Genomic DNA, 21,681 nt, shown 5'->3' with positions numbered 1-21,681 from the left:
TCCCTTGCTTGCCCCACAATTCCTCCAGTACCTTTGCCCGGCTGTGTGCCTGGGTAACTAGCTGTGGCCCTACGATGGACTGGCATCCTGTCCAGGGTGCCCCCCCTTCAACCTTGCGCCCAATGTCTTCAGGATAGGCTCCAGTGTGCCGCAACCCCGCTCGGGACAACCTGTTACTGACATTGGTTGGAAGATTAATATTGTAAGTCGCTTTGGAAAAAGGCATCAGCTAAATGATTAAATTTTTCCAAGCAGAAATTCATCAACTGATCACAACAAAACAGCTTTTCTCACGACCATGCGCCGTATTAAAAATACGGTAAACCGATCACCTCGTTCTTCCCCTGTAGACTCTGCTCGTTCTTTCCCCTTGGCTTATATTTACACTACTTGCTAAATACATGGACATTGATCGCTTTTCCATTTTACTCTAGTATCAACATGCAGTTCACTGTTATTAACTAGGTGGCGCCAATTTCTAAATTTCTTCAAAAAGTGGACACCGATTGTTCTTCCCTCTGCATCTTCAGATGATCCCAGATTTTCCGGCCACTGGATTACCACCCCCCCCCCAACCCCACCGTGGCCCAAACACATTTACCTGCTAATCAGATCCATAAAGTCTATGCTGAGGCCATACTTTGTAGATCTTCAGTCCTTTCATATGGACCAGCATGGAACTGTCGGGGGGGGAAAGGTCACCGACGTCTTTTTCTCGTTGCTGGGGTCGGTCCATACTCACATACAGCGGCACTTTGAAAGCAAGGTAAGCAAAGGCAGCGATGAATCACGAAGGAGGAAATGCCAGCGCGGGCACTCGGCGAATGTGCACAGCAGCACTTTGTTTAATGAGATGGTTCTGCAAAGGGCCCTGGGCTGGAACCTTCTCTTTCCTGTCACCCTCTGCGAGCCTTTGACTCGCAGCCAAAATGTGGTCTGTCTTCCAAAATGCTGCACCAGCCACCTACACAGCACCGCTCTGCTCATTACAGCACGTCTGCCTTGTCCGTGTGGAGGCCCCGGTTCCTGAAAATCACCACGGTATACTCTTCCCAGTACCTACAGTATTTAATCATATTATTCATTCATGTTAGGAACAGCAGAAGGTCAAGCACTGCCAAACTTCAAAACTGTTTCATCTGGACTGCCAGCAGCTGCTTATCTTCCAACCTCATAAGACCCAATAATAATAATAATAATAATAATAATGCCTACATTAATTTTGGAAATAGGATTGAGCTCTTACAAAATTCTTACCATGGTGCAGTAATTGGATTCACCCAATAAAGACGGGGTTTTTCTGTTCTTTGCTGAAGCCTCACCTTTAAACAATATGGGCTGAATAAGAGAAATATGTGTAATCAAAAAAAAATATTTGTATTGATGAGAACTGGAGATGCTGATAGGGTAACTTTCAACATTTTAAAACACAAGGTCACAAAGATGGGGCACTGGAGAGAAACAGCTTAGGACTGTCAAGTTCTTTAAACGGGTACGTAGGGGCTGCGTCTTCATTCTTACTGTAAACAAGGTAAACCCTGCGGTACGGCCGAGGAAAGGCGATATGGAAAAATTGCGGTCAGAACTGAATCCGCGATCTCCTTTATCCATTATCAGACACCATCAGCACCCCGGTCCAGCTGAATGCGTTTTGACAGCTGCGGGATCTTCGAGAAAACGCTGAACTCGGCACAAGTCATTTCTTCCGTTTTCGCTGTGTCAGCAAACGGTGAGCGAGAGTAAAGGGTGACAAGGTCATCAGCATCAACCTCCCTCCTCCAGCTCACGCCAACCTGGAGGGACCACGCAACACCTTCCTAATTATTACTGCTTTGGGTGAACACACACAAACGAAATCTCCTCAGATCAGCTGGTTTTCCTTGTAGTTATTATTCATTAAGGTCATGTCTTTCTCCAAAGTCGCTTACAGTTACTTACCCATTTATACAGCTGGGTGATTTTACTGGAGCAGCTCAAGGTAAGTACCTTGCCCAAGGGTACTGCATCAGGGCTTTACTCCTGCGTCCTTTGATTGCAAGAAAACGGCTCGAACTGCTCTGCCACCTGCTGCTTTGCTTAATTTAAGGAAATATTCAATGATCAAATCTGTCCTTTTAAAATAGAAGTGCATTTATGCAGCTAGAAGCAGCTGTGCAAGTTCGAACTGCAAGGCAGATTGCAAGATTGAATTTGTAACATCTCACTCTTGCTCATGCACTGTCAATAATGTCCTGTGCAGTGTTGTTGCAGTCCAGAGCCTATCCCAGAAGCACAGGGCACTGCATCATAAGAAAAAGTTATAGTGCCCATTTATGAAAATATCAGAATTAAGCAAATAAATTTCTTTAATATTTCATTAACCCATACTAATAAATCCCACTGTAATATGTATTACATTTAGCAAATGCTTTTCTCCAAAGTGACTTATTAGTGAATTTTAAGGAAGGTACTTTGCTTGGGGGGGGGGGGGGGGGGGGGGGGGCGGTGATGCAGCAGGTTTGGACGGGTCTGGGATTCGAGGCCTCCCTGCCTTACAATGGAGTGGTATCCCATCCAGGGTGTACCCCAGCTACCCAATGTTGCCAGGAAGGCTCTGGCTTGCTGTGACCCCACTCGGGACAAGTGGGGTCACGATGGCTTAGCGAGTTTGGCCTCTCCTTGCTTTCTGCTGGGCCTGGGGTTCGAGTCCTGCTTGGGTTGCCCTGCGACAGACTGGCGTCCCTTCCTGGGTGTGTCCCCTCCCCCTCCAGTCCTGTGCCCTGTGTTGCCAGGTTAGGCTCCAGCTCATCATGACCCTGCTCAGAACAAGTGCTTTCAGTCAATGTGTGTGTGTGTGTGTGTGTGTGTACTACAACTAGAAATGGGATTAAAACCTGCAACCTTTGGGTCCAAAGGCAGTATCTTAAATCACTATGCTACTAGCTGTTCACCCTGTAGTAAAGTGTAACAATGAATACTGCTTGTTGCCATCACAGTGCTGGTATCCACCCAAACAGCATCAGACAGGGCACGTGGTTTGCAGGTCTGCAGTCACCGAGCACTTTATTAGGAACACCTGTACAACTGCTTATTCATGCAATTATGTAATCAGCCAATCATGTGGCAGCGGCGCAAGGCATAAAATTATGCAGGTACAGGTCAGGAGTTTCAGTTAATGTTCATATCAAATACCAGAATGGGAAACAGAAATGTGATCTCAGTGATTCTGACTGTGGCATGATTGTTGGTGCCAGACGGGCTGGTTTGAGTATTTCTGTAACTGCTGATCTCCTGGGATTTTCACAGTCTCTGGAGTTTATTCAGAACGGTGCGAGAAACAATAATATCCAGTGGGCAGCAGTTCTGCGGATGGAAACACCTTGTTGATGAGAGAGGTCAGAGGATAAGGACCAGACTGGTTTGAGCTGACAAAGGCTACGGTAACTTCTGAGTATCTTCTAACCACTTTGTACAACTGAGCAGAAAAATATCTCAGAACGCATACATGTTGAACCTTGAGGCGGATGGTCTACATCAGCAGAGGACCACATTGGGTTCCACTCCTGTCAGCCATGACACACAGATGGTACGGTCAGAATTTGGCACCATAATGAATCCATGGACCCCAACCTGTCTTGTGTTAACAGTTCAGGCTGGTGGTGGTGGTGTAATGGTCTGGGGAATGTTTTCTTGGAAAACTTTGAGCCCATTAATACTAAGCAATCATTGTTTGAATGCCACAGCCTATCTGAGTATTGTTGCTAACCATGTGCATCACTTTATGGCCACAATTTACTCATCTTATAATGGCTACTTCCAGCATGATAATGCACCATGTCAGAAAGCAGGTTGACTCACACTGGTTTCGTGAACATGACAATGAGTTGTGGCCTTCCCAGTCACCAGATCTGAATCCAGCAGAACACCTTTGGGATGTGGTCGAACGGGAGATTCACAGCAGGAATGTGCAGCTGAAAAATCGTTGCATGATGCAATCATGTCAACATGGACCAGAATATCAAAAAAATGTTTCCAACATGCTGTGGAATCCATGCCACATAGAACTGAAGATGTTTTGAGAGCAAACAGAGACCCTACGCAGTACTGGTATAGTGTTCCTAATAAAGTTCTATGTGAGCGGTGGCGCAGTGGGTTGGACCGGGTCCTGCTCTCCGGTGGGCCTGGGGCCCAAGTCCCACTTGGGGTGCCTTGCGGCGGACTGGCGTCCTGTCCTGGATGTGTGCCCTCCCCCTCTGGCCATACGCCCTGTGTTACCAGGAAGGCTCCGGTTCCCCGTGACCCTGTATGGGACAAGTGGTTCTGAAAGTGTGTGTGAGAGCATATGTTCCAGAACATTCTTGTGCCGAAACAGACAGACCATTGGCGGCAGTTCTATTGTGCAGGTTTTGATGTGATGGTGAGGAGCATACAGTCACTGGTGTCTGCAACTACAAGGGGAGCACGGAAGGTATGACATCAGTGCACCCTGTTGCTGAATGAGCACATTTTTCATCCCCTAGGCAGACCACCCTGTGATTATGTACAATTACTTCTTTTGCTCTAAGGAAAAATCACAGCATGTCAGACATGGGCCTTGTATGTCACCAGCTCAGATGCCATCCACATTGACTATGCAGACTACAGATAAAATACTTAAGACAGATGCAAACATCACAAATTCTAAATTACCTCTTGTAAACCAACTACTGAATGTGGCTGTAAACTTAGGAAGCAGTGAAGGGGATTCCTGGCAGCCACAGCGCGAAGAGCTGCGAGGGGTCGACGGAAACAACTCGCATGTTCCAAGCGTGTGCCAGGTCAAAGGGACTAAACATGCGCAACTCCTTAATTTAGCACGAGGACAGCTAATCATGGGTTCAAGCGTCAGCTGAACACAAAAATGTTTGGAGAAGCGAATGGCCTCCCCTCCCTTATTAAAGCCCCATCAAACTACACCAAACACCACTTACTGCCTCCAGATGAGCAACAGAACTAATTCATCTGAAGCAAACCTCACACTCTTTCGCACATCATTCCCAGTTACCCCACAGCTTGCCCAACTTAGCGAGGAGCCACGTTCAACAAGCCCAGATTGAGGAGGATTCAGTATCAACACTCCTTTTACGGGGGGAAAAGGAATAAAGGAAAAAAAAAACAGCACAAACAGCAAAAGGAGGACATTTCCAGAAGTCAGAGTTAGGAAAGTCATGTAGGAAACACATATAAAAACAAGTGTTTGGAAACTACACATACATGAGTAAAACTGTTGTGAGGTAGAAAAGCGACGTTACTGCAGAAATGGGGCAGCAGGATTGAAAAAAAATGGGTATGTATGTATGTTGCCATTGGATCACGCAAATAGTAACACAACACCTTTTCTTAAATGTACAATCTTTGACATAAGTATAATGGGGTTTTTTTCCATTGTTTTCACCAGACATCCCAAGGTTCAAAGTAGTAGCCACCGAACTCAGCAGGTCTGTATATACTTCCCACTAAAGAACAAGGTGATATTCCATATAACACAAGACAAGCAAAGGCACAGCAGTACCAGATCCAGATGACATCAACCATGGTTGTCCTCAGAAGATGAGCACACAAGTGTCTTAATGGGCAAATTTTTTAATTAAATCAAAAAGAGGAAAACAAGTGAAGAAATATATACATCTGTAGGCAAAATACAAGGAAACTGATGATAAGATCACTTTGGCCATAGTAGCCAAAGTGCATTAGTAGCATTAGAGCATAAAAAATTCCAAAACAACTGAGAAATAAAGAATGGAAAAAAAAACAATTCTGACAATGAATACATTTAACTTCTGCTAGGATCAGAACATGATCCTTCCGTAAAAGACATTAAACTTGTCCTTTTTCTATGTAGTGTTTTGTTCTTCACACGTTTCTGTTCCAAAATCTCGATGAAAGAAGTTCCAAAAAAGTCTGAACTCATAACCACAGTCACAAGTCTCTAAGCAGATGCCTCTGTGCCATTTCAGTTTCACTAGGTTCTCTGTAACAAGTATTAGACAATGATGTAAGCTTTTAAACATCATCTGTTTTTAATGTGCAAACATTTTTGGAACTTCTATCATCGAGATTTTGTGCCTTCAGGCAAAAAACAGCCGAAGCAAGGATCCCAGAGGAAGTCTTCTAGGGCGAAGAAGGGCGGCTATCCCTGCAATGCTCACAACGGAGACTGCAAAGAAAGCATTCCTCAGGAACAACCCCAAGTCCGCACCTCTCACCATGTGGAAAAAGGATAGGAAGCCGACCTACACAAGAGACAAACAAAATGCCAAGTAAGTATGGTTATTCCTGAACAAAATCAATTGATTCCAAGTCAGAAATACTTGCTGTACACATTGGAAACTACGGTCGGTGTAGGAATGTTTGTGGGTTTAGAACAATAAAGCATCATAATGCATGTCAGACGTGCGCTGAGAGACTCTTGCCACATGGTGAAAATTGTTACACATCCGCACTGCTTTCTTAATTTCGACCTACATACAGCAACCACAAGAAAGGTTTGTTAAAGAAGTTTTGTGATCGTTTACCACAAGCAGAACCACTGCCGATTTCCATTCACTTTTAGCTGCTTTATGGAAGTAAAGACTAGTCTATACACAAGCAGCCTGCGTAGAACAATTACGGACACGTTTACACACAAGTTCTACCTACCCAGCCACCGTTGTGCAGAAGCCATTCTCCGTGCTCCTCGCTGAGGTAGCGAGCGATCGTCTCCGCTAACCTTCTGTTGCTGACGTCCACTCCCCGGGATGAGAGTTCGCTCGCTAGCATTCCTGCGAATGCAAAAAGCGCTACGACTCTTCCCCAGTTCAACTGTCCGTCATGCGCCAGCGCTGCCATGGTCTGCTTCAGACTGGTCAGGAAGTCGGGTTCAGAGTTGTCCAAGAAGTTCTGCACTAAGGTTTGAAATGTTGACCGATGTTGCCTCTCCGTTTGCTTCGCCAGTTGTCTCATGGCTTTGGCTGACTCGCTTGGAGGGTCTTGCCGGATCCCAGTGCAGAAACCCACATAATCCTTTGCCACCAGCAAGGTCTCCCTCTCCAATGGGCTGGACATTTTCTACAAAAACACAAAAAAGCACAACGCACAGTGGCTTTAATGCTGGCTACGCTTCCTCGGCACAATACTTAACGCCAGCTACTGGAAACACTTCAGTTACGCGCTTAAAATTACTACAAGATCACCTTGTGTGCTGTATACCATGTTAACACAGCAACGGCCCCTTGCACTCTGATATAATCATCAGTAGCAAAACCTGCGATTAATACTTTGTTTTTATTCAACGCACTTAAAGGATTCAACTCCTTTACCGCAAATTAACAGGGTAAAATACCCCCCCCCCCTCCCCCCAAGGCACCACACAGTAGGGTGCATTTCTTGGAACTTGAACCTACAAACTTCAGGTTTCTTGAGCCTGTCCTTAACCACTTATACTACCTTCTTGTATTACACTTAATCATTAAAACCAACACATTTTGGTTCTACTATATAATTAAAGGCAACTTACCACTTTTTATATGCATTTCTTTTACCGCGCAGAAATACGGTTTAAACGGCACACTTGTACAAAAGTACCTGTTAATATATATAAACGCTTCGCTAGACAAGTACAGTATGAGTATTAATATTTACTAACCACACAAAACACAGGTGCCAGTAGGACTTGAAGTAAATGAAGCGGGAGTTCGATTTTACTGGACACAGACACAGAACAGAACACATTTCACCACCTGATTATATTTGCTTCTCTTTGCAGCTCCAAATTTCAAACAAACACGAGGACCACGGGTGAACTCAGAAAACTGTTTTCGTTTTTTTGTAAAAATGTAGTTGAACTTGAAGAAGGTTCGAGAAACTTCGAACCAGTTAGTGTTTGAGAAGCCCTGCGCTGACGATGGATAACTACAGTATCTAACGCCGGTGTTTTAATACATCATAGATGTTAAATAAATATGATGGGGAAAAAAAGAACTTAGAGCACTAAATGTGTTCACGAGCAGGCAGGATTTCTGAACCCTCCAATGTTACAGTAAAACACTCGGTAAGAAGGCGAAAGGCGAATGACCGTTAGTTACGTTAAACGGTCCGCCGGCGCGCGCTCCGCTTCAGAGAAGCCTGACGGGACTCAGCGCGCGCCGGAGCCGCGAAAACTGAGAAACTCGCGGAAAATCCGTCATTTATTGGGCGACTTGCAGCAGAACGTTGTTTTTAACTAATTATTATAATACCATTGATTGGTCAGTTTAAAACAATTTAAAAAAGACACCCACCAGAACAGAAATGGCGTCGAACTCACGATGTGCGGCGCCTCAGAGCTCACACCTGTAGCTCAGCCTTTCGCGACAGTGAATATACACTCACCTCCCGGGCTCCTATTAAATACGAGTGCTGAACGTTCCAAGCGAGGACATGACGCAATAATTGTTACCGTGGTTACCACGGCCTTCGTTCTATTCGAACGAACGATTGTTAACGTTCTCTGAAAACTTATTTGCTCCTCCAAGTCAGTTAGTTCTCCTGTGGCCAACGGTGGCTGTGAAAATGATGACCATTCCAGAGAGTCTAGAAATACTGTATCTGAATCATATAATACACGAAAACGGGCTAAATAAAAATGTCACAATTTTATCAGACACAGGTTTTCATAACACAATAACAATTCGAGGTACAACACAGGAACTGTTATTTGTTGGTGATGTAGCATCTTCCTGCAAAAAATGAAAGAAATCACGTTATTTGTTCTACAGCATTAGAACCCCAATGAGTGTTCAATATTGATTTAATTCCTCACTAAAAAGTTCAGGTTCAAGGTTTATTGTCACAGGTACAAGTACCCTGTACAAGTACCATGAAATCCTTGTCCGAGTGCTTCTCCACAAACTATGAACAAAAAATAATAGATAATACTGCACAAAACAACAACAATAAATAACAATAGACAGCCAGAGTACTTAAAACTGAGAATACTTGAAGTAACAATGTAATGAGCTGATGTGCTCGGAGGGAACAGTCCAACTCTAGTGAAGTTTGAACATTGGTGGGTGTTGTATACTCTTACAGCGGTGGGGTAAAAGCTGTTCCTGTACCTAGCTGTGCGGGTTCGAATAGACCCGAGCCGTTTTGCAGATGGTAGGGAAGAGAAGAGCGCCCGTGCTGGGTGACTATGATCTTTCATGATGCGCATCGCCTTTCTGAGGCAGCGCGTGGTGTAGGTGTCCTCGACTGCTGGTAGCTGTGTGCTAATGGTTTCCTGAGCTGTTTTGACCACCCTCTGCAAGGCTTTCTTCTCCTGTACGGAGCAGTTGCCACACCAGGATGTAATACACCCTGTGAAGACGGACTCCACAGCACACCTACAGAAAGTGGTGAGGACTGTAGTGGACATCCGGGCTTTCTTCAGACACATGAGGAAGTGGAGATGTTGATGGGCCTTTTTGATGGTTGATCCTGTGTGCTCAGTCCATGTGAGGTTGGCAGTGAGGGTGACCCCTAGGAATCTGAAGCTGTTGACCCTCTCTACAAAGGCCCCTCCTATGTAGATGGGTGCCTGAACCGTATCCTGTTTCCTGAAGTCAATCACCAGCTCCTTAGTTTTACTGACATTGCGAGACAGGTTGTTGTCCTGGCACCGCTCTGCCAGGAGCCTCACCTCCTCTCCGTAGGCCGTCTCATCGTTGTTGGTGATCAGACCCACAACGGTGGTATCGTCAGCAAACTTTATGACGGTGTTGGAGCTGTGCCTGGCCACACAGTCATGTGTGAACGAGGAATACAGCACCGGGCTCAGGACGCTTCCCTGTGGAGTGCCAGTGTTGAGGATAAGTGGGGAGGAGGTATTACTGCCAATCCGCACACGCTGGGGTCTGTTGGTGAGGAGCGTTATCAATTGACAAATATTGTCATGGTATCTGTCTCAGAACTGTAGCATTTTGAAAAAAAAAAATATCCCTTTACAGAATTTAATCAACTTTCGTTATTTGTCTTCAAATGGGAGACTGTGGGAAATGGAGGGAAAACACAGAAAAAATACATACACATTGGCTCCTTATTACGTTCGCATGAGTTACACATTAGGGGGTGCAGTGGCCCGGCGGTGGCGCGGTCGGTTGGACCAGGTCCTGCTTTCCGGTGGGTCTGGGGTTTGAGTCCCGCTGGGGGTGCCTTGCGGTGAACTGGCGCCCTGTCCTGGGTGTGTCCCCTCCCCCTCCGGCCTTACGCCCTGTGTTGCCAGGTTAGGCTCTGGCTCCCCGTGACCCCGGATGGGACAAGCGGTTCAGAAAGTGTGTGTGTGTAATGGGAATTGTGGGGGGAAAAATATAAAACAGTTGTTCAACTGCTCTGGGGGCTGACAGGGGTAATAAGGGGGTGAGTGCCTGTTGGGGAGTGTGTAAAGTTGGCTTGTTAATCCTTAAGGAAAAGGACCCCCCAGGAAATCCTACTGGAGCATAGGTGGCGTTCACTCCACAGAATGTTCTTTTTGGGCGTATTGTTTTGAGAAAGTCAGTGCATTTTCTATCATGCAAGGTAGGGTGCTTGGAGTGGACACCACATGGATGGACCAACATCTGAGCTATGTGTTAGCTGGTAGTGTAGTGGTGTTAGAGTTGCTCCCTTTAGATCTAAAGATTACAGGTTTAATCCCCACCTCTGGCTGTACTACCTTTGAGTAAGGTACTTACCTTAAATTGGGCCAGTAAAATTACCCAGCTGCCCAAATGGGTAAATAATTGTAAGTACCTTAACATCATAAGTCACTTTGGAGAAAAGCATCAGCCAAACGTATATGTCTATGCTTCAGTGGAGGGTTTGTCCTGCATTGTTCTTTTAGATGAACTGCTCCCATTTTGTATAACTGATAAACATTTGATAATCGGGGGGATTTTAACATACAGGTCGAAGGGAAGGGGAATGTAAGGACTAAACATCTTAAAACTTTTACTGGTAGATTTTGACGTTGATGGGCCTTTTTGGTGGTTGATGCTGTGTGCTCAGTCCATGTGAGTTTGGCAGTGAGGGTGAAGACCCCTAGGGACCTCTATGACGGTTTTAAAGTATGCAACCCCAGTCATCTGAGCATTGTCTGGCACAATAGCTAAGGGGCATGCAGCCACCTTGACAATATTAAGGATTATAGGGACTTGTTTCACATAGCTGGATCTCAGACCATCATATTAATCAGTTCTGGATTGGTGGGAGACTATAAGGTTAAAGTATTACTAAACAATATTGTGTCTGGCGTAAAGCTTAGTCACTTAGGGCAATCTGGAAAACTGACAAAAAACTTCAGAAGCTCTATATCAGGAAGGATAACTTGATAACTAAGCTGAGCCTGCTGGGTCTGACCACCTCCCTCTGCAACTGGATCCTGGACTTTTTTGGCTGGGAGACCCCAGTCCGTCATGATCGGAAACGCCACCTCCAGCACAACCACGCTGAACACCGGTGCTCCCCAGGACTGTGTGCTCAGTCCACTGCTGTTTACCCTACTGACTCATGACTGTGTTGCAAAGTACAGTTCAAATCATATCAAGTTTGCTGATGACACTACAGCTGTGGGTCTCATCAGCAACAATGATGAGTCGGCGTACAGAGAGGAGGTGAACCAGCTCACAGAATGGTGTAAAGACAACAATCTATCTCTTAATGTTGATAAGACTAAAGAGATGATTGTTGACTTCAGGAGGACCCAAGTAGACCACTCGCCACTGCACGTCAACGGAACAACTGTGGAGAGAGTCAAAAACTCCAAGTTTCTTGGTGTGCACATGGCGGAGGACCTCTCCTGGACTCTCAACACCACCTGCCTAGCCAAGAAGGCCCAGCAGCATCTTCACTTCTTACGGAGGCTGAAGAGAGCCAGACTCTTGGGTCTTATGCGTGTCATCGCTGAGCAGAGATGCGGGATGATGCAGCTCCCTTGGCTGACATGTCCAACATGTCATCCTTCCCCCTACTTGCCAGATCCCTTACTCCGAGTTGGGGGGCCAAACCCTGGTGATGCAGGCGTATGACTTTGACCACTTTTCCAAGCATGACGTGATTGGCAAGGTTAAGATCCCTATGAACATGGTGGACCCGGGCAAACCGCTGCACGAGTGGAGAGGAAGGGGAGGTAGGCCTCTTCAACATTGTCCTCTTCTGTTGCTCGGCCTAGGAAGAGAAGCTGGATGACATCTGCATCTCCCTCCGTCACATGCCCATGGCAGGCAAGCTCACCGTCAACGTGATGGAAGCCAAGAACCTTAAAAATACAGATTTCAGCGACCTCTCAGGTGACCTACCCTGCTATGTCTTTGTCCCGCAGGGGTCCAGAGACCGTGCCACTAACATCCCCCTATCGCCAAATGTCCCCGTATCCAGACTGTGGTTCTGGCAGCACAACAGGAGGCGGCTGAAGAAGGAGACGTCGACAGTGAAGAACAGACTCAACCTGTAATTGAAACGAGAGCTTCAGCTTCAAAGTTTCTTTCAAACAGATTGGGCGAGGTGGAGAGTGCACCGCCGGGGCCCCCGTGAGGTGCTACCGCTCATGCTGCTCTAACGCGTCATTTCCGTGCAGGTCCTAATAACCGTGTATAACTGCGACCAGCTGGGCAACGACGACGCCACCGGCAAGACCTTCATCGGCTACGGCACGATGGTCAGACATGCTGGCCAACCCCTGGCAGCTTGCGCCCCGTGGCTCAGTGGCACACACACTGTAGTTCAAGGAGGAGTTGGATGTAGTGCTGAAGGAACCTCGCTGCTAGAAGGATCCCTGAGGGGTCACCCCCCGTTCACGTGCTCGTAACTAACTAGGCTAACCGTTAGGGAGTAGACATGGCGCGCTTGTCCTGCTTCTGCTGGTCTGTGTCTGTGGGGGGGAGGGAACACGTGTGCAGAGGCCTGGGAGAACGGCTTTGGCGTGAACGGCCCAGCAGGTTGCGGTAAACTCTTCGGAGCGGCGCGAGCAGACGGCAGATGAGATGCGTGCAGGAGCAGCACAACGACAACACTCAGTTTCCAAAGTTACGCGTTCGAGACCATGCCTGACGCTCTGATGTTCGGGTTTACCGCATCTTAACTGCAATAAATGGGATTGAACGTGAAGGTGGTGGGAAGGTGACAGTGTGTGTGTTGAGCACCCTGCCAGACACATGGCTCAGGGTTCCACCAGTGCAGTAAACCCCAGTGCACTGGTGGAACCCTGTGGAAAACTGACAGTCTACACATGGCATTTTGTTTATTTTTAACTGCATTTTTTCACCCGCTCTCCAACATGGAGTGAAAATGATGTGTGCTCAGACAGAACTGAGACTGCACAGGAGTGTGGTCATCTAGCATCAGAGAGGATTTTCTGTACAGAACACATTTTTGGTTTTGCTCTTTAAAATGTACGCTCGTTTTCAAATTACTGTGGCTCAAAGATAATAAAAATGTCATGAAAATTTCTTTCAGTGTAAAAAGACAGCAAACTGGACTATGCAAATTGGTAGCGGAGTGCTTAGTACTGTTTTCTTTGGACCAAAGGGTTGCAGGTTTCATTCCCACATCCAGCTGTAGTACCCTTGAGCAAAGTACTTTACATTAAATTGCTGCACTAATAAGTTGCCTGGCTGTATAAACAGGTAAACAATAAAAGTGCCTTAACATTCTAAGTTGCCTGAGACAAAAGCATCAATTAAATGAATAAATGTTTAAAAAAAAAAAACTAAACATCTGACTTATGGTGTCATTAAGGAGCAGTACTTTCTATAGCTGGGTGGCTCAGCAGGTGTGTGTTGGTTCAACTAAACCACACAGTGTACGATATAAAGAACAACCTTTCAGATGTTGTCAAGATGCAGAGATTCCTCCACTGAAATATTTCTGTACCTTGAAAACATTTGAAAGGTTTAGAGTTTGCTGGGTGGTTTCATCAGGTTAGTATTTGTTCTTTTAAACCCTATGGCACAAGTTCAATTCTTCCATTAATGACCAGTTTTTTTAACTGTTGGAACATCCCTGTACCTTAACCACATGTGAAAGTTTTAATCTTTAATTTAATGTGTAGCTCATCATGTTAATACTTTTTCTTTTAAACCCTACAGCGTAAGTTCAGTTCCTCTACTGAAGACTGCTCTTTTTTTTTTTTTTTAAACCGTTGGAGCATCTCTGTACCTTAACCACGTGTGAAAGTTTTAATCTCTAGTGTAGTAGGTCGCTCATTAGGTTAGTACTTGGTTTTTTAAAAAGCCCAACAGCCCAAGTTCAAGTCTTCATTTGAAGACCAGTCTTTTTTTTTAATCCATTGGAATATCTCTGTACCTTAACCACATGTGGAAGGTTTTGTTTCTCCAGGATAGTATGTGGCTCAGTAGGTTAGTACTTAGTCATTGCCTACCAGCTTCAGCTCAATTAAAGACCAGTGCCTTCTTTCTTTTTCTTTTTTTAAAAAAAAAAAAAAAAAAAACTTGGAGTATCTCCATACCTTAACCACCTGTAAAATTCTAGTCCCTGAGATTAGCATATGGCTCATCAGGTTAGTGCTCCTTCCTTTAAACTCTCAAGTTCAATTCCTCTATTGTAGACCACTTTTTTTTTTTTAAAACTATTCGAGTATCTCTGTACCTTAACCACATGTGAAAGGTTGGATGTCCAGTGTAGTATGTGACTTGTCTGATTAGTACTTGTTTAAACCCAACAGCCCAAGTTCAACTCATTGATTAAAGACCAGTCTTTCTTTTTTCTTAACCATTGAAACATCTCTGTATCTTAACCACATGTAAAAACTCTCAATCCTTCCCTTAATATATAGCTCCTGATGTTAGTACTTGTTCTGTTAAACCCTATAACTCAAGTTCAATTCTTTCATTCATGACCCTTTTTTTTAAAACCATTGGAGTATCTCTGTACCTTAACCACACATGAAAGGTCTGACACAAAACTTAACAGGTAGCTCATCAGGTTATTGTTTGCTTTGTTAAATTATACAGTGTAAATTCAATTCCTGTGTCAAAAGGAAGGCTGGTTTTAAAGCTCATCTGAACACTTTGAGAAGTACTTAGAGGAATGGTGGCATAGAGCAGCTTGTTGGGTGGTCAAGCTGCTGATAGTAACATTAGTGGTTTAAACCCACTTGAGAACCCTAAAGAACAAAGGTGCTAGGAAGCACTTTCTGAGTAAGAGATGGGGCCACTAACCTTGGTGCTGAAAGTCCAAGCATTGCAAGAAATACACAGAGCAGTTGGTTGGGGTGGCCAACAGTTGGGCTAAAGGTCCAAATGCAATGGGAGGAAACCCTGAGGAGGTAGGAAGGGGGCTACCCCTGGTATTGAAGGACTAGGGAAAGCAAGAGAGACCCCTTGAAGGGTGGGTGAGGGAGCCACCCCTGGTGCTAAAGAGCTGAAGGAGACAAGAGAGACCTCCTTGAGGGGGTAATGAGGTAGCCATGTGTGGTATCAAACATCTCATGACACAGTCATGAGTCAGTAGGGTAAACAGCAGTGGACTGAGCACACAGTCCTGGGGAGCACCGGTGTTCAGCGTGGTTGTGCTGGAGGTGGCGTTTCCGATCATGACGGACTGGGGTCTCCCAGCCAAAAAAGTCCAGGATCCAGTTGCAGAGGGAGGTGGTCAGACCCAGCAGGCTCAGCTTAGTTATCAAGTTATCCTTCCTGATATAGAGCTTCTGAAGTTTTTTGTCAGTTTTCCAGATTGCCCTAAGTGACTAAGCTTTACGCCAGACACAATATTGTTTAGTAATACTTTAACCTTATAGTCTCCCACCAATCCAGAACTGATTAATATGATGGTCTGAGATCCAGCTATGTAAAACAAGTCCCTATAATCCTTAATATTGTCAAGGTGGCTGCATGCCCCTTAGCTATTGTGCCAGACAATGCTCAGATGACTGGGGTTGCATACTTTAAAACCGTCATAGAGGTCCCTAGGGGTCTTCACCCTCACTGCCAAACTCACATGGACTGAGCACACAGCATCAACCACCAAAAAGGCCCATCAACGTCAAAATCTACCAGTAAAAGTTTTAAGATGTTTAGTCCTTACATTCCCCTTCCCTTCGACCTGTATGTTAAAATCCCCCCGATTATCAAATGTTTATCAGTTATACAAAATGGGAGCAGTTCATCTAAAAGAACAATGCAGGACAAACCCTCCACTGAAGCATAGACATATACGTTTGGCTGATGCTTTTCTCCAAAGTGACTTATGATGTTAAGGTACTTACAATTATTTACCCATTTGGGCAGCTGGGTAATTTTACTGGCCCAATTTAAGGTAAGTACCTTACTCAAAGGTAGTACAGCCAGAGGTGGGGATTAAACCTGTAATCTTTAGATCTAAAGGGAGCAACTCTAACACCACTACACTACCAGCTAACACATAGCTCAAATGTTGGTCCATCCATGTGGTGTCCACTCCAAGCACCCTACCTTGCATGATAGAAAATGCACTGACTTTCTCAAAACAATACGCCCAAAAAGAACATTCTGTGGAGTGAACGCCACCTATGCTCCAGTAGGATTTCCTGGGGGGTCCTTTTCCTTAAGGATTAACAAGCCAACTTTACACACTCCCCAACAGGCACTCACCCCCTTATTACCCCTGTCAGCCCCCAGAGCAGTTGAACAACTGTTTTATATTTTTCCCCCACAATTCCCATTACACACACACACACTTTCTGAACCGCTTGTCCCATCCGGGGTCACGGGGAGCCAGAGCCTAACCTGGCAACACAGGGCGTAAGGCCGGAGGGGGAGGGGACACACCCAGGACGGGACGCCAGTTCACCGCAAGGCACCCCCAGCGGGACTCAAACCCCAGACCCACCGGAAAGCAGGACCTGGTCCAACCGACCGCGCCACCGCCGGGCCACTGCACCCCCTAATGTGTAACTCATGCGAACGTAATAAGGAGCCAATGTGTATGTATTTTTTCTGTGTTTTCCCTCCATTTCCCACAGTCTCCCATTTGAAGACAAATAACGAAAGTTGATTAAATTCTGTAAAGGGATATTTTTTTTTTTCAAAATGCTACAGTTCTGAGACAGATACCATGACAATATTTGTCAATTGATAACGCTCCTCACCAACAGACCCCAGCGTGTGCGGATTGGCAGTAATACCTCCTCCCCACTTATCCTCAACACTGGCACTCCACAGGGAAGCGTCCTGAGCCCGGTGCTGTATTCCTCGTTCACACATGACTGTGTGGCCAGGCACAGCTCCAACACCGTCATAAAGTTTGCTGACGATACCACCGTTGTGGGTCTGATCACCAACAACGATGAGACGGCCTACGGAGAGGAGGTGAGGCTCCTGGCAGAGCGGTGCCAGGACAACAACCTGTCTCGCAATGTCAGTAAAACTAAGGAGCTGGTGATTGACTTCAGGAAACAGGATACGGTTCAGGCACCCATCTACATAGGAGGGGCCTTTGTAGAGAGGGTCAACAGCTTCAGATTCCTAGGGGTCACCCTCACTGCCAACCTCACATGGACTGAGCACACAGGATCAACCATCAAAAAGGCCCATCAACATCTCCACTTCCTCATGTGTCTGAAGAAAGCCCGGATGTCCACTACAGTCCTCACCACTTTCTGTAGGTGTGCTGTGGAGTCCGTCTTCACAGGGTGTATTACATCCTGGTGTGGCAACTGCTCCGTACAGGAGAAGAAAGCCTTGCAGAGGGTGGTCAAAACAGCTCAGGAAACCATTAGCACACAGCTACCAGCAGTCGAGGACACCTACACCACGCGCTGCCTCAGAAAGGCGATGCGCATCATGAAAGATCATAGTCACCCAGCACGGGCGCTCTTCTCTTCCCTACCATCTGCAAAACGGCTCGGGTCTATTCGAACCCGCACAGCTAGGTACAGGAACAGCTTTTACCCCACCGCTGTAAGAGTATACAACACCCACCAATGTTCAAACTTCACTAGAGTTGGACTGTTCCCTCCGAGCACATCAGCTCATTACATTGTTACTTCAAGTATTCTCAGTTTTAAGTACTCTGGCTGTCTATTGTTATTTATTGTTGTTGTTTTGTGCAGTATTATCTATTATTTTTTTGTTCATAGTTTGTGGAGAAGCACTCGGACAAGGATTTCATGGTACTTGTACAGGGTACTTGTACCTGTGACAATAAACCTTGAACCTGAACTTTTTAGTGAGGAATTAAATCAATATTGAACACTCATTGGGGTTCTAATGCTGTAGAACAAATAACGTGATTTCTTTCATTTTTTGCAGGAAGATGCTACATCACCAACAAATAACAGTTCCTGTGTTGTACCTCGAATTGTTATTGTGTTATGAAAACCTGTGTCTGATAAAATTGTGACATTTTTATTTAGCCCGTTTTCGTGTATTATATGATTCAGATACAGTATTTCTAGACTCTCTGGAATGGTCATCATTTTCACAGCCACCGTTGGCCACAGGAGAACTAACTGACTTGGAGGAGCAAATAAGTTTTCAGAGAACGTTAACAATCGTTCGTTCGAATAGAACGAAGGCCGTGGTAACCACGGTAACAATTATTGCGTCATGTCCTCGCTTGGAACGTTCAGCACTCGTATTTAATAGGAGCCCGGGAGGTGAGTGTATATATTCACTGTCGCGAAAGGCTGAGCTACAGGTGTGAGCTCTGAGGCGCCGCGCATCGTGAGTTCGACGCCATTGATTTCTGTTCTGGTGGGTGTCTGTTTTAAACTGACCAATCAATGGTATTATAATAATTAGTTAAAAACAACGTTCTGCTGCAAGTCGCCCAATAAATGACGGATTTTCCGCGAGTTTCTCAGTTTTCGCGGCTCCGGCGCGCGCTGAGTCCCGTCAGGCTTCTCTGAAGCGGAGCGCGCGCCGGCGGACCGTTTAACGTAACTAACGGTCATTCGCCTTTCGCCTTCTTACCGAGTGTTTTACTGTAACATTGGAGGGTTCAGAAATCCTGCCTGCTCGTGAACACATTTAGTGCTCTAAGTTCTTTTTTTCCCCATCATATTTATTTAACATCTATGATGTATTAAAACACCGGCGTTAGATACTGTAGTTATCCATCGTCAGCGCAGGGCTTCTCAAACACTAACTGGTTCGAAGTTTCTCGAACCTTCTTCAAGTTCAACTACATTTTTACAAAAAAACGAAAACAGTTTTCTGAGTTCACCCGTGGTCCTCGTGTTTGTTTGAAATTTGGAGCTGCAAAGAGAAGCAAATATAATCAGGTGGTGAAATGTGTTCTGTTGTTCTGTCTGTGTCCAGTAAAATCGAACTCCCGCTTCATTTACTTCAAGTCCGACTGGCACCTGTGTTTTGTGTGGTTAGTAAATATTAATACTCATACTGTACTTGTCTAGCGAAGCGTTTATATATATATATTAACAGGTACTTTTGTACAAGTGTGCCGTTTAAACCGTATTTCTGCGCGGTAAAAGAAATGCATATAAAAAGTGGTAAGTTGCCTTTAATTATATAGTAGAACCAAAATGTGTTGGTTTTAATGATTAAGTGTAATACAAGAAGGTAGTATAAGTGGTTAAGGACAGGCTCAAGAAACCTGAAGTTTGTAGGTTCAAGTTCCAAGAAATGCACCCTACTGTGTGGTGCCTTGGGGGGGGGGGGGGGGGGGTATTTTACCCTGTTAATTTGCGGTAAAGGAGTTGAATCCTTTAAGTGCGTTGAATAAAAACAAAGTATTAATCGCAGGTTTTGCTACTGATGATTATATCAGAGTGCAAGGGGCCGTTGCTGTGTTAACATGGTATACAGCACACAAGGTGATCTTGTAGTAATTTTAAGCGCGTAACTGAAGTGTTTCCAGTAGCTGGCGTTAAGTATTGTGCCGAGGAAGCGTAGCCAGCATTAAAGCCACTGTGCGTTGTGCTTTTTTGTGTTTTTGTAGAAAATGTCCAGCCCATTGGAGAGGGAGACCTTGCTGGTGGCAAAGGATTATGTGGGTTTCTGCACTGGGATCCGGCAAGACCCTCCAAGCGAGTCAGCCAAAGCCATGAGACAACTGGCGAAGCAAACGGAGAGGCAACATCGGTCAACATTTCAAACCTTAGTGCAGAACTTCTTGGACAACTCTGAACCCGACTTCCTGACCAGTCTGAAGCAGACCATGGCAGCGCTGGCGCATGACGGACAGTTGAACTGGGGAAGAGTCGTAGCGCTTTTTGCATTCGCAGGAATGCTAGCGAGCGAGCTCTCATCCCGGGGAGTGGACGTCAGCAACAGAAGGTTAGCGGAGACGATCGCTCGCTACCTCAGCGAGGAGCACGGAGAATGGCTTCTGCACAACGGTGGCTGGGTAGGTAGAACTTGTGTGTAAACATGTCCGTAATTGTTCTACGCAGACTGCTTGTGTATACACTAGTCTTTACTTCCATGAAGCAGCTAAAAGTGAATGGAAATCGGCAGTGGTTCTGCTTGTGGTAAACGATCACAAAACTTCTTTAACAAACCTTTCTTGTGGTTGCTGTATGTAGGTCGAAATTAAGAAAGCAGTGCGGATGTGTAACAATTTTCACCATGTGGCAAGAGTCTCTCAGCGCACGTCTGACATGCATTATGATGCTTTATTGTTCTAAACCCACAAACATTCCTACACCGACCGTAGTTTCCAATGTGTACAGCAAGTATTTCTGACTTGGAATCAATTGATTTTGTTCAGGAATAACCACACTTACTTGGCATTTTGTTTGTCTCTTGTGTAGGTCGGCTTCCTATCCTTTTTCCACATGGTGAGAGGTGCGGACTTGGGGTTGTTCCTGAGGAACGCTTTCTTTGCAGTCTCCGTTGCGAGCATTGCAGGGATAGCCGCCCTTCTTCGCCCTGGAAGACTTCCTCTGGGGTCCTTGCTTCGGCTGTTTTTTGCCTGAAGGATCATGTTCTGATCCTAGCAAAAGTCAAATGTATTCGTTGTCATAATTGTTTGTTTTTTTTTTTTTTAATTCTTGATTTCTGACCAGTTTTGGAATTTTTTATGACGTTCTAGTTCCAGCTTTAACTACTATGGTCAAAATCAGCTGGCATTAGTCAAGCAGCTTTCCTGTATTTTCCCTGCAGATGTATATATTTCTTCACTTGTTATTCTTTTTGATTTAATTAAAAAATTAGCCCATTAAGAGACTTGTGTGCTCATCTTTTGAGGACAACTGTTACTACCGCTGTGCTGTTGTGTTTTAGCATTATATGGAATATCGTCTTGTTCTTTAGTGGGAAAGACATAGTTGAGGACATCAATCATTACATTGTCAAAAAGAGACTTCTAGGGGTGCCGAAAGAACAGTGTAAAAGTGAGTACAGTGCCATCTCTGAAGCCATATGTGATTGGTGTTCATGTGATCACCTTAGAAGTAGTGCTGCTATTCATTGAATTGTTCAAGTTTCTTACATATTTCAAGGACTTGCTGCTGATCTCCAATTGCTGTGGCGTGAAGAGGATGGTTTTCCATGTTCCAATGTGAAGTGGAAAAAGAGCTGCAGATGCTATCAAATGCTGAAATAATGTGTAAATGTGTTCCAACCTGTTCTGTGCCCTGCAGTAAAATCAAAAATGTTGCTGGTTAGTTCACTTCACTGAACTCATGAAGCAGCTATAGCTGTCTAGCACAGCATTCACGAAACAGGTAGTTTTGTAGCACTTCACCGTATTTCTGCAGTAAAATACCTAAGAAGTGGTTAAGGACAGGCT

At 45.2% G+C, this 21,681-nt stretch overlaps 2 protein-coding genes across 5 annotated transcripts; one reads left to right on the top strand and one right to left on the bottom strand.

Moving 5' to 3' along the window:
• Positions 1-5,943: 5,943 nt before the first annotated feature.
• On the bottom strand, positions 5,944-8,599 carry LOC114910931 (anti-apoptotic protein NR13-like). Of its 4 annotated transcripts, none has more exons than XM_029253471.1 (3): positions 8,368-8,599; positions 6,658-7,065; positions 5,944-6,251 (listed from the first exon to the last, which is right to left on the bottom strand). In XM_029253471.1, the coding sequence occupies exons 2-3, from the start codon at positions 7,060-7,062 to the stop codon at positions 6,087-6,089; spliced, it is 570 nt and encodes a 189-aa protein (XP_029109304.1). In that variant the 5' UTR covers positions 7,063-7,065; positions 8,368-8,599; the 3' UTR covers positions 5,944-6,086. The 4 variants fall into 4 exon arrangements, with proteins under 4 accessions (XP_029109304.1, XP_029109302.1, XP_029109305.1 ...); XM_029253469.1 differs by lacking the exon at positions 8,368-8,599 and adding an exon at positions 8,277-8,346; XM_029253472.1 differs by lacking the exon at positions 8,368-8,599 and adding an exon at positions 7,737-8,248.
• Positions 6,263-21,129, top strand: LOC114910932 (anti-apoptotic protein NR13-like). Its single transcript, XM_029253474.1, has 3 exons — positions 6,263-6,278; positions 19,888-20,295; positions 20,702-21,129. The coding sequence occupies exons 2-3, from the start codon at positions 19,891-19,893 to the stop codon at positions 20,864-20,866; spliced, it is 570 nt and encodes a 189-aa protein (XP_029109307.1). The 5' UTR covers positions 6,263-6,278; positions 19,888-19,890; the 3' UTR covers positions 20,867-21,129.
• The last annotated feature ends 552 nt before the right edge of the window (positions 21,130-21,681 follow it).

This window comes from Scleropages formosus, chromosome 7, assembly GCF_900964775.1.
Source record: "Scleropages formosus chromosome 7, fSclFor1.1, whole genome shotgun sequence".
Lineage (NCBI taxonomy): Eukaryota > Metazoa > Chordata > Actinopteri > Osteoglossiformes > Osteoglossidae > Scleropages > Scleropages formosus.
The sequence above is the reverse complement of the archived record's forward strand: the minus strand, read 5'-3'. Positions and strand labels throughout refer to the sequence as shown.

Excerpts from the sequence above, each read along its gene's own strand:
- LOC114910932 (XM_029253474.1), top strand. The coding sequence starts at position 19,891 with ATGTCCAGCCCATTGGAGAGGGAGACCTTGCTGGTGGCAAAGGATTAT. Across the intron at positions 20,296-20,701 it reads TTCTGCACAACGGTGGCTGG|GTCGGCTTCCTATCCTTTTT; the intron begins GTAGGTAGAACT and ends TCTCTTGTGTAG.
- LOC114910931 (XM_029253471.1), bottom strand. The coding sequence starts at position 7,062 with ATGTCCAGCCCATTGGAGAGGGAGACCTTGCTGGTGGCAAAGGATTAT. Across the intron at positions 6,252-6,657 it reads TTCTGCACAACGGTGGCTGG|GTCGGCTTCCTATCCTTTTT; the intron begins GTAGGTAGAACT and ends TCTCTTGTGTAG.